Source organism: Ostrea edulis, chromosome 2 (genome assembly GCF_947568905.1).
Source record: "Ostrea edulis chromosome 2, xbOstEdul1.1, whole genome shotgun sequence".
NCBI classification, from domain to species: Eukaryota; Metazoa; Mollusca; class Bivalvia; order Ostreida; family Ostreidae; genus Ostrea; species Ostrea edulis.
This window is the reverse complement of record NC_079165.1, coordinates 13582910-13598576: the sequence shown is the minus strand read 5'-3', so window position 1 is coordinate 13598576 and position 15667 is coordinate 13582910. Positions and strand designations below refer to the sequence as shown.

Genomic DNA, 15667 nt, shown 5'->3' with positions numbered 1-15667 from the left:
CCTGAAAGTGGTAGATTCATTGATTAATCTGATATTAATAGATAGATAGATAGATAGATAGTTAGATAGATACAGTAAAACTCTGATATAGCGAATTGCTGGGGACCCTCCATAAAAATTCGCTATAAGCGTAATTCGCTATACGTTTATAGCGAATTCATAATTCATATATAACGAATTCGTAATAAAACTGATTTGTTCTACATGTATATCAGTTATATAAGAAACCAGCATTCGATATACTTGTGTTTTGTATTGTCTTTAAGAAAAATGAAGCATATATATTTTCGAGAAGAAATATTTTTATACAAGAAATATACACATTGATTTGTGTATGATAATTTATCTTGATGGATTATTAAGTCATGCAAGAATCTGTCGAGAGAGAAATGTCAACAGAAGTTTGCGCAATACATACATGTACAGTCTATTGCAATTGTCATTTACTTGTTGCTTTACACAAATAAAGGAGTGTACGATAAAATAAATGCAATCAAACTTCAAATTTAATTTGAGAATAGTAAACAATAGTAAACAATACTGACAATATATTTGCTAAACGTATGTGTAAGTATTGTTTTGCGTTAACAACCTTTTTTGAAAAAATACAAACAAAAATTTCGCAATAAGTGTGGATCCTTTATATCAATGGAAGACGATTGTTAAAAATCACAGAGTTTAAAATGAAAACAAAAATAAATTCGTTATAAAATGTGATTTTTACGTTCAGTTTTAGTTCAAGGGGAATAGGAATTTACTTCGTTATATCCGTAAATTCGCTATATCCTTGTTCGTTATAGACGCATATTTTTATATAGAATACATAAAGAATGTGCCGGGGAAATCGTTTTCACTTCGCTATAGCCGTAATTTCGCTATATCCGTGTTCGCTATATTCGAGTTTTACTGTAGATAGATTTACGTTCTTTGGTTGCCTTGACATTTAGAGAGAGGGAAGAGGGAATGAATTATTTTATTGTACATAGGCCAAGAAAATGAGAGAGAGTATGCAGAGAGCGCTGGACAACCAAGTACTATAGATGAGAAGAACGGAGAGAGAGAGAGAGAGAGAGAGAGAGAGAGAGAGAGAGAGAGAGAATTATTGTTAAAAAGGTGAGGTGCCTATTATGCACTGCCCAAGTTGTTTTTTAACATAAACCTCAAAACTTCCGCATCCAAGAAGTATCTTAGTGTTTCTGTGGCTTTAGTATCGACCTGATCATGTTGAGTGGATTTACATGAAAGTTACACACATACACCCACTCACAAACACATTGATTGAAATGAATTTACAACATTTTTTTCCTGGAATCACCCGAGAAAGGTGCAGTACCTGCACGGTATTTAACAATTTGTTACAGTACATTGATCATGCATGTTCTTCTTGGGATTGTGGTATTGACAGACAACTTAAACAAAAATTGCAAGTAACCCAAAACAAAGTTGTCAGATTTATTTTAAATTTGTAGAGCTAGCATTTCTAGTGACATTCTAGATTCTTTGGTCTTTTAAAGGGGCATGGACACGATTTGAGCTAAAATAAATTCAAATCTTATTTTTCCATTTTTAATGTTTAAAATGCTTAACTAAGGTATTTCTAATGATCAGCAAAAATTTGAATATCAATTGTCGCTGTGTACATCGGAGATACAAAACTGATACTTCTTTGTTATGTAAACAAGGCACGTGCCCGGTTTTTTGTTTACATATGTAACATGTTTCTCGATCCCTTCAAGTGGTGTCTTCCCACTTAGCTAAAATTCTGAAATCTGTACGGGTGACTGGTTTTAGCTAGATGGGAATGGTGCACAGGTAAGGGTGTCAAAGAACAAAGGAAAATAATCACAGGTAACCTATAGTCTGTTTTGTAACACATCACAGGTAATTTTGTTTTATATTGAAATTGGGCAGTAAAATTCCATTTCAAAAGAAAGAAAGATTTGAGATTAATTCTAAATTTTTATACATTAAACACAGTTAGATTTAAGGAACATATCAGTTTAACAATGAAACACATAAAGAAATGCAAGTACATAAAAAGGAAAACATCAGTCTAAATGAATGAGATTAGATGCGACATCTGCATAGTCCATCACTTGGATTTCACATAATAAAATCAGAAGGACCCCATTGGAAATAAGCCATATGGCTTTCTTGGGTTATCCTCGGCATAGGCATATACATTAATTTATTCACTGTGCTCTTAAAGTCAAGTAGCTGTTAAAGTTTACCTTTTTATGTTATGCATTTAACAACAACTTTTGTTTTAACTATGTGTTCCTCTGTGATATTGTCTTGTATTTACATTGTATATGTGCCTATTCCTAAATAAATAAACTAAAAAAAATCTCATAAACCAGGAGAGAGAGAGAGAGAGAGAGAGAGAGAGAGAGAGAGAGAGAGAGAGAGAGTGTGTGTGTGTGTGTGTGTGTGTGTGTGTATGTGTGTGTGTGTGTGTGTGTGTGTCACTTTCAAAATTCATGATGACAGAAGTAATAAACTATTCATGGACTAAAACTTCTAGTGTTCTTGAATTATTCGATAGTTTAGGATGTTAAAATTTTTGTTTAAAGTGTTACATAGTGAAAATCATATTATTAGAAATTGCTATGATAAATCATTTTACAAATGTGATAGAATGAAAAATTGAAACAAATACTGGGCTTATTGTGTGAAAGAAAAATAGTTTGAGATTGGTCTAGGGTAAATATTTGGTGTGAACAAGAAAATACTACATTTGATATGAAAAAAAACAATTGAGTTATATAACTAAGTTAAAGATTTAGTTGAACACTTTAATTCGTCTTCAAAGTGTATTGTTTACAAGCATGTCATAGATAAAAAAATTTTAGATCGCCATTTGTAAGTTAAAAAAAATGAGAGAGGAATTAATATAAGTGCATATGCACTTGTTTTCCAATATAAGAAATTTCAATGTTGTATATTTAACAATGCTCTTGTCTCTTTGAAATAAAGTACAGTTTACACTAAACATATACATATATAGGCGGTATACGGACGGAAAGTCACAGGACAAAAAGTCACAATGATGATTTTTGCTTAAGAAAGACAAACTCATTTTGTTATAAAATATAGAATGCTTATATTCATACCAATCTTTGTATTTTGTGCATGAATAAAATGATGTTTTTCTTGTTCTTTGACTTCACCATTTATGTAATATCCACAGATTACTCTGCATGAGTTCCATTTTAGGAATGATGATTGGCTTAGCAAATGAGACTCCATACATACTTTTAAGCTAACAATTACAGGTACATGGTACCCAAATGCATATATAGTTTCTTAAACTTTACAAAAAAACAGATATGTTTTCAAATTATATATCAAAATCAATATTTTCTTATAAACTGTGACTTTTTGTCCTGTGACATTTTACCCTACTTTCATAACATTTCTAACTGTGACTTTTTGTCTTATGTTCTTATAAAACTGTGACTTTTTGTCCTGTGACATTTTGTCCTACTTTCATAAAATATTTTATTCTGACTTTTTGTCCATGGTCATTTTGTCCGTGACTTTTTGTCCGTGACTTTTTGTCCTGTGACTTTCTGTCCTTAATTCATATAAGCGTATGTAAAATCATCAATCAATTACACTATCCTGTCCATGAAATATACTTATATATTTATACACCTCCAAATAATGTCATTAATATATTAAAACATTATAAATCTTTATTTCATATTGATAAGATGTATGTCTTAAACAATAAAGGTATACTTATGATATATATATAGATGTATATGATTTCCTTTCATAGGCCTGACTGGTAATTACGGGTAGTTAGTGTAAAACAGACTATACCCAGGGACCACTCAGGTGTGAAAATCACAGTTTTAGCTAAGTGGGAATAACAATTTCAGAATTTTAGCTAAGTCAGAATGAATCCTTCAAGTAATAACAACTGTTTGGGTTCTCGACAAGACGTTTATTCAGGAGTTACCAATGCATGAATTATCCATTGATGAAACCCTATAACAATAATATTTAACAATTTTAAGTAATATGCTATAAAAATAGACTTTAACTTCATCATAAAACTTTATAATAATTATCATTATAAAATGTGTTAACATTGTTAATTATTGAATTAAATAAAAACCATGGTGAGCATACCATTCTTAGTATGGTAATAGGCATGCATGACCAATATTTACAGATGACACCAAACTGGTCTGATCTATAAATTAATTATGATATCTACAATATCTTGTAAGTCATAAAACATACTTTTGCTTACATTATGTAAGTCTCACTCTCACTGATCATTTATTCCAGGAATGTGGCAAGAAAGGGAATGTTGTGCAAAATTACAGATTTAACATTTAGTAAAGAAATTATATAATAGTTTAGCATTAGTAATAAATTAATTTACTATTCAAGAGGAAAAATGTCGGTCTATGTCGAATTGTCAAAATATGTCAAATCTACTGAAATCAACTCTCTTCTTCAAAAACTGAATAAAGACTGACCACAAAGAACAGAACTCTTGGAGGGAAAATCTCCAAGACTATACCAATGACATAAGACAAATTAAAACACCTATGAAATTAAAAAACACAAGGGATATTTGGCCAAAATATAATTATATACCCCAGGCCATTACACCGGGAAAGTGACCAAATTTTATGCTTGACTGCATGTTTAAATTACATTACCTTGCATAAGCATTTTATTCATGTGTGTAAAACAATGAACTGATTCTTTATACATATGCCCATCATATCATACACTATACATGTATAATATGAATCTGTCACACATATAAGCTAAATATACCAGTATAAGTTCGCTTAAAGCAGAGTTTTCAATTTACAAGTCAATTTCGTTACATAATTTAATAGCTTCTCGAGTTTAGCACATCTCATTTTGTTTCAAACATGTTATTTTCTAATAAGCAATCTATATGTAAACAAAACATGGCACGAGCCTTGTTTACATAACAAAGAATTGTGAGTGCTGTATCGCACTTGTAACTCAAAAATTGAAATTCAAATTTTGGTTGACCATTATAAATACGTTAGTTAAGCACAATAAACTATCAAAAGTGGAAAAAATAACATTTTCAGCTCAATTGTGTCCATGCCCATTTAAGAGTGGATGAGAGAGCTAATCAACTAAGATTGAACCATGTATTCAATATATTTCATGGTAAAGGCCCACATTATTTCTGTGATCAATTTGTTCTAACCAATAATAACACTAGAAGTGCTACAATTTTTTTTTATCATACATAAGATAAAAGGCAAAGAATCTTCTTGTTTTTTCCCCCTTTTTTGTTTTACAATGCTATCAAGGATTGGAATACTTTACCTTTAGATACAAAAGAGTTGGCAACTAAGCAAAATTTTTAAAAAGCTGTAAAGTCCTTATTAGCTAGCAAGGCAAGGGGCATAACCAGATAACATGTCTAATTTTGTTTAATACCTATTTTTTAACACTTTAGTGTTTTATTACAATATACAAAATATGTCGGAAGCTTTTCATTTTTCAACGCATTATGCAACTATTATTTAAAACCTGCCAAAATTTCAATTGTTAGTCATGTAATATTTATACCTTTTGTATGTTGATCATATCTATTATATAAATATAAGGACCCCATTGGAAATAAGCTAATTTAAGCTTTTATGGATTATCCTTAGGTTATAATATTATCATTTGTCATGTTATTCATACAGTTACTTATTCTTTAACTGTTATAACTACATAGTGCTATAGATTATGCCAGGTTTCAATTTGTTATTTCAAATTTATAATCATGACATTCTGTGATATTTTATACCTGAATAAAATGAAATGAAATTAAAAACAAAAACCGTTGCCATCCACAGCATGATGTGTTACAATTTGTTACAAAGGGTAGCACGAATGGCAACGCTATGTAAAGAAAATAAATTTGTTACATAGCGTTGCCATTCGTACGAAAGTCCAGAAGGCTCATTCGAGATTCGAATTTCAATATACGAGATTCGAAATTCAGAATACGAGATTCGAATTTCGAAACTCAAAATCCAAATTAGCCAATCAAAATGTAGGTCACAATAGATTAAATGGTAGATAGTACATGCATATTAACTTAAAATATGACAGAAAGCTTATTCTTCTAATATGTTTACCAAACAACGAAACATTTCTTTTAAAACTATAAATGTTATGATGTATGCTTAGAATGCAGACCGACCCGTAGGCTGTGGGTGTTTGGGTTAAGAACTAATTTATAATATTAAAAATAGAGGAAATTAATTCGAACCATTAATAAATATTTCTCTAGGGTCCAGGAAGCTTAACTACATGTGTCATTATGACAGAAAAATAACTTACTGACATTTTAAAGATTATCTTATCCCACTGATTCGTCTTATGGGCAATATTTTGACATCATAAATCATGTCATTATATGCAAACAGGCCTGTAGAAAGTCAGGTTCATTGAAAGCGGGAAGGGGGGGGTTGGAACCAGGTCGAATACACTTCAAATAGTACACTTTAATTGAAATGGAATCGAAGGTTATATGAATAAAATTAACTAATGACACCCCGTAACAATGGATTCTGATTTTAGATTAATCTATAGGTTTACCCGTATACCATTTTTTCTGCTTGAATGATCATATTCTTAAATTCATTTTACATGAAGATAACTCTACATGCAAGGTGAAGATAACGAACAGTGATCAATCTCATAACTCCTATAAGCAATACAAAATAGATTGTTGGGTAAACACGGACCCCTGGACGCACCAGAGGTGGGGTCAGGTGCCTAGGAGGAGTAAGCATCCCCTGTTAACCGGTCACACCCGCCGAGAGTCCCATATCCTGATCAAGTAAACGGAGTTATCCGCAGTCAAAATCAGTGTGCCAAGAACGGCTTAACAATCGGTATGAAATACGTCAGACAACGTTTGAGTCAATGCGAGGTTGCACTGACGAACTAGATCGCTATAACGACCATAAATCTTGCGAAATGCTGACTTCTATCGAGACTATTGAAACCTCTGTACCAACAACTTGTTTGTCAGTAGCTTAACTCGATTCAAAAACTGACTATACGCAGAACAAACTCTTGCATATGGAATCAGTTGAGATATATAAACACCATATGCAGGTGATAATGGAATATTACTACATAAATATGGGAAGTTGACGATGGAGAAGCTGAAATCATCCCGTTTGTCATACAGTTGAGTTGTCAGTTTGCCGTTAATGTCTACTTTCAATAAAATATCTAAGTAGGAAGCAGAAGTGGACGACTCTGTGGTGTCCTTTATTTCGAGCTCACAGGGATATATCAAATCGACATATGAAGGAAAGCTATTATTGTTAATAGACAAAACGTCATCGATATATCTAAATGTCGAATTTAAGGTCATCGCGAGAGATTTTTTCTTTTCGCGTAGAAGTATTTGAATAAATTCTGCTTCATATGAATATAAAAACAGGCCAGCTAACAAAGTAGCACAATTCGTGCCCATGGGAATTTCAACATACTTTTGGAAAACCTGATCACCAAAGACCACGAAGATATTGTCAATGACGAACTCTAGCATATTTTTTTTTTCAACTTCAGAGTACTTGTGCGTGGAATCAGAGTGGTGTTTAACAAAGTAAGTTTTTGAATGACGGATCACTAGACATGAATATTTCCGTTTTCCGTTTTTGTTGAAAAAGCAACTGTCTATGATGTCAAAAAGTCTAGTCTTTAATTTAACGTGAGGAATGGTCGTGTATAGTATTGAAAAGTCATAGGTTTTAATGTTATTGATTTGGGAAAAATTCCGCGATTTCAAGTTTACTAAAAGTTCTTAAGAATTTTTTTTTAGAATCCACATTTGATTAACACCACTTCTGGCATATGTAGTCGCACAGTAAGTTTGAAGTTTCTCCTTCACAGCTATTAACACTTTCGTGAGGAGCAAAGATAGGGGCTTGGTAGAGCAGTTACTGGATCAAACAATGTATCTTTGTTTGTAATGTGAAACTTATACGGTACCAATAAGGGTTTTTATGTAGTTTAGGAATCAAGTATAGGTACGGTAACCCATATTCATTCGACCCATTGACTGGGATATTAAATGTGTCTAAAACTGAAGCATGGTTTTGAAGAATTTCATCTTTTGAAAGGGTAGTTGGAGTATAAGCATGATTACCAAAAGTGGAATTAATGCCAAGTTCGTTTAAAATACAGTGGTAATAATGAGCCTTACAAACAAAGACAATGTTGTTACTAGCTTTGTCAGCTGGAACCAAAACATATTCCTCATGTAACCTATCTAATTCTTTTATCACCTTTGGTTTACTAAGCACAGAAGGACAGATGGTATGTATTTTTGTTTTCATTTGTCTTATGCGGGATTTTAATATCCCTCTTATGCTTTTAACCTATTCTGACAATGTATCAAGTTCTTTTTCATATTTAGTCCATCGTCTGGCATAATCTTCGACAAAACTCATAATAGAGATGAAGTTCTGTCGCCAATTAAAAGACCGAGGTTTTCTGTATTTAGGACCTTTAATAATAAGTGATTTGAGGTCCTCATTTTCAACTGTATCAACATCACCAGTAACGACATGTCCAGCTGGACTATAGTTGAAAGAAGATGAGGAACAAGAACTTGTTGGTGGATTACGTATAAGATGGTCTATATCTAGGCACTGCAATGTTTGTTTATAATTAAAAAGTTTGGATGCAATAGTAGAAGTATAGCTGTAGGAAATACAGGGTGTAGACTTGAACTTGAAATAAGTTGGAATACACGACTGAACCCTTTTATGACGAAGAATGTTGCTTATGTTGACGGCATCTAATCCTCTGTTTGTAAATTTGAGCTTAAGGAACTGGCGGCATGATTTGGAAGGAATATCATCCATGGTCCGCGCTGTTTTATAGAGTCATGTTTGAGTCAACAATAGCACAGGCGTATGGCTTCAGCCCTCCTCCCCCGTCACCATCACCCGAATAACCTACTTGAGTTGATTTAATTATTTTTGTTCAAAATTTCTCTGATGCATGTCAGAATGTCTTGCCTACCCGAAAAGGCCAAAATAACTGATAATAAGCCTTTTTAATTGAATACCCTTAATACCCAGTGAAGGTATGAATTTATAAAAAGGGCATAATCTGATTTATTTTAAACTTTTTGGGTAGGCAAAACATTGTTGATATTCATTAAAGAGATGTTCAACAAACATACTTATAATTCAACTCATGTAGCTTATTCGGGGGGGGGGGGGGGGGCTGAACTGAATCACCTGTGAACTACATGTATGAAGTAAAAATTATGATGTAATTCAATGTAATTACCGGTATTGGTTATCGAGTATTTAATCAAACCCGTTGCCGGCCGGCTATTTCAAAAAAAAGGGGAGGGGGGAGAGGGGAAAAACCACCCATTTTAGTGTTTAACAAAATATCCACAGGCACCTGAAATATCGACACTACTACCAACACCCATCCCCCCTTTTTGTGATTTTGTTTTGCGGCGATAATTTCTCTGAAATGTGTGGATTCCTTGTCTATCAGATCCCACTTTATATAATATAAATATAAAGTTATATAACAATGATAAGCACGTAGTTAAGGTGAATATACATTTCGATTTATATAATCGTTTCACGCTTTTTGTAAGCTTTAGAAAGTGGCCTAGCCTTCTATTGGTATAAGAAATTGTATTCTATTATACCGGTAAAAGGCCAATCTCTAAAGCTTACGAAAAGGCGAAACGATTATATATATAAATCGAAATAGAGATGGGATCAACAAGAAATCCACACATTTCGGAGAATTTATCGCCGCAGAAAAAAATCAGAAAGGGGTGGGCGTGTTGGTAGTAGTGTCCATACTTCAGATGCCTGTACAAATATCTTCCTTACCCATTTATCTTTTATATGCGCCTGGGTGTAAATAATAGAGGAACCATGAATAATTATTTCTCCCCATCTATGTTGTCTCTTTTTATATATTTTTAATGTTTGAACAGGAAGCTTAACTACGCGCGTCATTAGTCATTACCACATAACACTAATTCATCCACGTTTTTAAAAAAAATATATAACTTGTCCCATAGATTCATATTTGTACATGTATGTTCTATGTTCAAGTATGTATAATCTTAGGAGCCGGTAATTGTGTCCGTAATAGTAGGGTTCTATACTATATCACCCCCCAATAAATATTAAGAGTTGATATATTATAGACCCCTACTATCATTCTATTACAGACAAAATTACCAGTTCCTGTGGTACGTAGGCTGTTATAATATGAATCAGTGTATAAGATAATTTTTAAAACGTGGATAGATTAATATTCTGCCGTTATCACGCACATAGTTAAGCTCGTATTTTGAATTTCGAATCTCAAATGAACGTTCCGGGCTTTCATACATTCGTGCTATTTGTTACATACCGTCTCGTTACCGTGCCGTATCAGGGCGCATCAATATCTATCATATTTAGCATTAATTTCAATACGGTTCTACTATATTCAGTTGTATGTTTATCACCTGTCGATAACTTTACTGATGTCGTGCATTGGTTGGCACAAGTCAGTATTAAGTAACGAAACAGTAGGCTACTTCATTCCGAATTAAAATCGAGCAAATGATAACATTTATATATCTATTTAAATAAACATCAAATACATCATGAGCAGATCGCCAAGCAGCAATTACGTACATGTAAAAAAAAAAAACACTTTTATCTCATACGTGTGGTGTATATTCCAAGTGAGATAAAATATTAGCTTTATCATACGCCCGTTTGATAAAGCACTTCCGGTCCGAACTACTTTTGACACTGTGACTGCTTGGATGACCTATTTGTGTTTATGCATATCGATGCATGAAATAAAGCGTATAACTTGTTATTCTTTATTTATTTAGAATTTCTTTTATAACAAAGTTAAAATGATTTTGCAGCCACTGACATAATGTCAACTCGATCAAAACTAGAAATAGAATCTACTCAAGAATTACGATCAGAAAACAAAGATATGTCCACACTAAGTCTATTATGATCGACAAGGAATCAACCGCTTACTGAAAGCCCTTATCGAAAGTACCTCGACATGCTGCGGTACCAAGCATTGACAAGCACAGTCTCTTTAAATCTCAATAGCTTTACGTACTGAAGTGTCCGAGGAATTCCTCTCACCCTCGAATCCACAGAGACCACGTGAATAAAATTCAAATACACAAACACTTCTACTTTTCATTGTAAACTGTCGAACATTCTAACAACGCTACATTAAAATATTATTTTCATCAATCGTTGTTACACATGTTTATTTAAAAAAGACGACAACATCAACCTTTGATCTGAAGGTCAGGCCTACGTCAAAAACTCGGTCAATAGTTGTTACTTTGTTGGAATGGCAAATTCGTTATTAATCATAAACTATAATGCCTTCTAATACAATTTTGTTCCATGGTTTCTTTTATAAAAATGCCCTTTTGTAATATACATGAATCGATTATAAGCGCACTATTTGTCCCGCTCAAGGAAGATTAATAAGTACGACGTCTGTGCCACGGATTCAAAACAAACTCAATCAGCTGTTTCTACCATACTGGGGATCATCTCAAAATTAAGCAAAAAGATATGAGATAAATAGAACATCTATAATTGCTTGTTTTTATATTTTGGTTTATCCGTCAAGCCCACAGTTGATGCTGCTGAGGAAAAATAAGTCGTGTAACGTCTACACGAAGAACATTATTAAAATATGAGGAAGTAAGTAGCGTATAATTGATGTGAAATTTTAATTGACAGGTCCGAAATCTTCCATACTACTCTGAATTTCGCTGCTGTCATAGGCGAGAAACGACTCCGTGATCTGGACCGGTAAATGTCCTAGTAAAAATAAACAAGTGAAATCGAGAGAACGATGACGTATATCTTTGTTATTTTAAGAACCAGTGACTCGAAATTTGGCATGCAAGGAGTTAAAACATTAATCTATGCAAGGAAAACGACAAACTACGCATAGCTTACCTAGTTTAAGATTTTTTAGGCATTTGAAGCGAGTGGTTAGTTTTTTATCTGTGTCAGAGTTAGACCCCTTTCTATATTTATGGTATCACAGGGTTCGGGCCCAAAACGGGCTTAGCCCCTGTGGGCAAGCCTTGTGAATAAATACACCATATCAGCTCGTTGGATAAACCAAATATCAAAACACGCAATATAGATATCCTCTATTCATCACGTGGTTGTTCTGTTATAGATTTTGCATTCTACATCAGATTGATGAAATTGATTGCTGTTCGTTATGTTAAATCTTTTTTTGGTGAAAATACTAATACTAATGTTTCTGGTGACACAGCATCTATATTCATAAGTACGTATATACAATTCACCTCTTCTATCTCGATGCAATGACCGGTCAAAAACAGCGACTCCTTTTGGGTTTCTTAATATATCCGCTACGTGTTTTCTACTGAATTGAGTCTTTCTTGTAGAGTACATTATGTTTCCATATATCCAAACAAAGAAACCCTAAAAAATAAAACGAAATAAGCAACTATCCAAATTTTTTCATCAACGTGCCCTATGTTTTATGTTCAGATGCCTTTGTAACGTATATTAAAAGAAATGGATATCGATAGGAGTGACTCAGAACTTTTATTTTTTAAGTGAACTGGAAATCGCCGTACTACTCTTTTGCTGTGTACAATTTTGCAAAATTACTCTCGAGCTTTAAAATTTCATTTCCTTCAAAATGAAATGTGCATCCCGTTAGACATATTTTATTGTTTTCACTCTTGATTTCTGGAAATGGTGGTATCGTATACCTGCCACAAAACAAACATATAATTATTCCCCTTTGAGTCATACCTGCATAACAGTTAATGTCGGGGCTAGCTTGGAATGTTCATTAGGTAGGTGATGCAACAAATAAGCTTCTTGTAGGGGTAGATAATTAATAAGTGTTTAATTGAATAGCTTAAAGCTCCCACCTGAACTTCGCTTCGGTAGGTAGATAAATCTTTTACTTATTTACGCGTTTAATTACGACCAGATAGCTGTGCCATTTTGAAAACTTTGTTTCGACTTGATGGTGAAATAGTAATAAACGACACTCCAATGGATATTTGCATCCATGGATGATGTACATCTACGCATCATTATGGTTGGACATTTAATTAAACGTATTTAAGTCAAACTTCGATCGATAAAGCTCTTTATCTCTGGTTGTTTTATCAAGGTTCCATGGAGAGGCACCCGTATATTACGTATAACGATGTACACTGTAAAAACTTGTGGTCACCTTAATCGTATCCATGAAATATTGCGGAACCATATAAAACTTGGGACACAAAAATGTTGATAATAATTTTCTTCCGTACCTTATATGGCAATGCTTGTGTTGCGCCATTTATGGTGAAATGTGGTTTGATGTCGGATCCATCGGTCATGGAACTGTGTATGATGTAGTGGTTAAGCCAGTATAACCTAAAAAAAATAACGATACTAAATGCATTGGCATTATGGAGCAGTGTTAGCAAATTCCCCCCTCTAGGAAAATTAGACAATTTCAGAGAGGCGTCATCTCTTTAATCATAATCCTTCTAGACCTATGCATCCATCCCTTTTAAATGATATGGTTTGTATATGTAGCTTTGTCCCTTAAATGTGTAAATAAAACACTTGCTTTCTGATTCAGGAAAAAAAACCCAGATATACTACACCGCCAAAAACGTACCTGTCGCTCGTGACGTCATAATATAGAGAACTGGGAACACTGCTACCTTTATATCGCAAAATAACTTGAGGAGGACTCCCGCTCCATGTCCCTCGTATAATAAACTTCCAAGTTGATTCAGAAATCCAGTAAAGGTAGCTATATATTACATAAACGTAAGCTTAATGTAAGTTATTACAAGCTGCCATCTCATAAATTACCTATACAATTGCAATGTTCAAATTATTACTTCCTTTATGAAGTACTGTGTTCATGCAAGGTGAAGATAACGAACAGTGATCAATCTCATAACTCCTACAAGCAAAACAAATAAGATAGATGGGCAAACACGGACCCCTGGACACACCAGACGTGGGATCAGGTGCCTAGGAGGAGTAAGCATCCTCTGTTGACAGGTCACACCCGCCGTGAGCCCTATATCCTGATCAGGTAAACGGAGTTATCCGCAGTCAAAATCAGTGTGCCAAGAACAGCTTAACAAGCGGTATGAAACACGTCAGAAAGCATTTGACCTAATGCGAGGTTGTACTGACGAACTAGATCGTTATAACGACCATATAATTTGTGAAATACTGACTTCAATCGAGACTGTTGAAATCCCTGTACCATCAACTTGTTTGTCAGTAGCTTATCTCAATTTAAAGACTGACTATACGCAGAACAAGCTCTTGCATATCGAATCAGTTGAGATATATAAACACCATATGCAGGTGATAATGGAATATTGCTACACAAATATGGGAAGTTGACGATGGAGAAGCTGAAATCATCCCGTTTGTCATACAGTTGAGTTGTCAGTTTGCCGTTAATGTCTACTTTCAATAAAATATCTAAGTAGGAAGCAGAAATGGACGACTCTGTGGTGTCCTTTATTTCGAGCTCACAGGGATATATCAAATCGACATATAAATGAAAGCTATTATTGTTAATAGACAAAACGTCATCGATATATCTAAAAGTCGAATTGAAGGCCATAGTAAGATATTTATTCTTCTCACGTAGAAGTTTTTGAATAAATTCTGCTTCATATGAATATAAAAACACGTCAGCTAACAAAGGAGCACAATTCGTGCCCATGGGAATTCCAACAGACTGTTGGGAGACCTGATCACCAAAGACCACGAAGATATTGTCAATGAGGAACTCTAGCATATTTTTTATTTCAACTTCAGAGTACTTGTGCGTGGATTCAGAGTGGTGTTTAACAAGGTAAGTTTTTGAATGATTGATCACTAGATATGAATATTTCCGTTTTCCGTTTTTGTTGAAAAAGCAACTGTCTATGATGTCAAAAAGTCCAGTCTTTAATTTATCGTGAGGAATGGTCGTGTATAGTATTGAAAAGTCATAGGTTTTAATGTTATTGATATGGGAAAAATTCTGCGATTTCAAGTTTACTAAAAGTTCTTTAGAATTTTTTGGAATCCACATTTGATTAACACAACTTCTGGCATATGCAGTCGCACAGTAAGTTTGAAGTTTCTCCTTCACAGCTGTTAACATTTTCGTGAGGAGTAAAGCTAGGGGCTTGGTAGAGCACTTACTGGATCCAGCAATGTATCTTTGTTTGTAAGGGTTTTTTATGTAGTTTAGGAATCCAGTATAGGTACGGTAACTCATATTCATTCGACCCATTGACTGGGATATTAAATGTGTCTAAAACTGAAGCATGGTTTTGAAGAATTTCATCTTTTGAAAGGACAGTTGGAGTATAAGTATGATTACCAAACGTGGAATTAATGCCAAGTTCGTTTAAAATAGTTGTAATAATGAGCCTTACAAACAAAGATAATGTTGTTACTAGCTTTGTCAGCTCGAACCATAACATATTCCTGATGTAACCTATCTAATTCTTTTATCACTTCTGATTTACTAAACACAGAAGGATAGATGGCACATACTTTTGTTTTCATGTGTTTAATGCGGGATTTTAATATCCCTCTTA

The 15667-nt window shown here is 33.8% G+C and overlaps 1 protein-coding gene across 1 annotated transcript in view; it reads right to left on the bottom strand.

Moving 5' to 3' along the window:
• The window catches only part of LOC125678817 (low-density lipoprotein receptor-related protein 4-like), a 141342-nt gene that overhangs the window by 45256 nt on the left and 80419 nt on the right, over positions 1–15667 (bottom strand). The window contains exons 8-10 of the mRNA XM_056157235.1: positions 13723–13860; positions 13367–13472; positions 12377–12515 (exon numbers count right to left, since the gene is read on the bottom strand). Coding sequence (XP_056013210.1) covers positions 12377–12515; positions 13367–13472; positions 13723–13860 — 383 coding nt within the window. The remainder of the gene's footprint in view (positions 1–12376; positions 12516–13366; positions 13473–13722; positions 13861–15667) is intronic.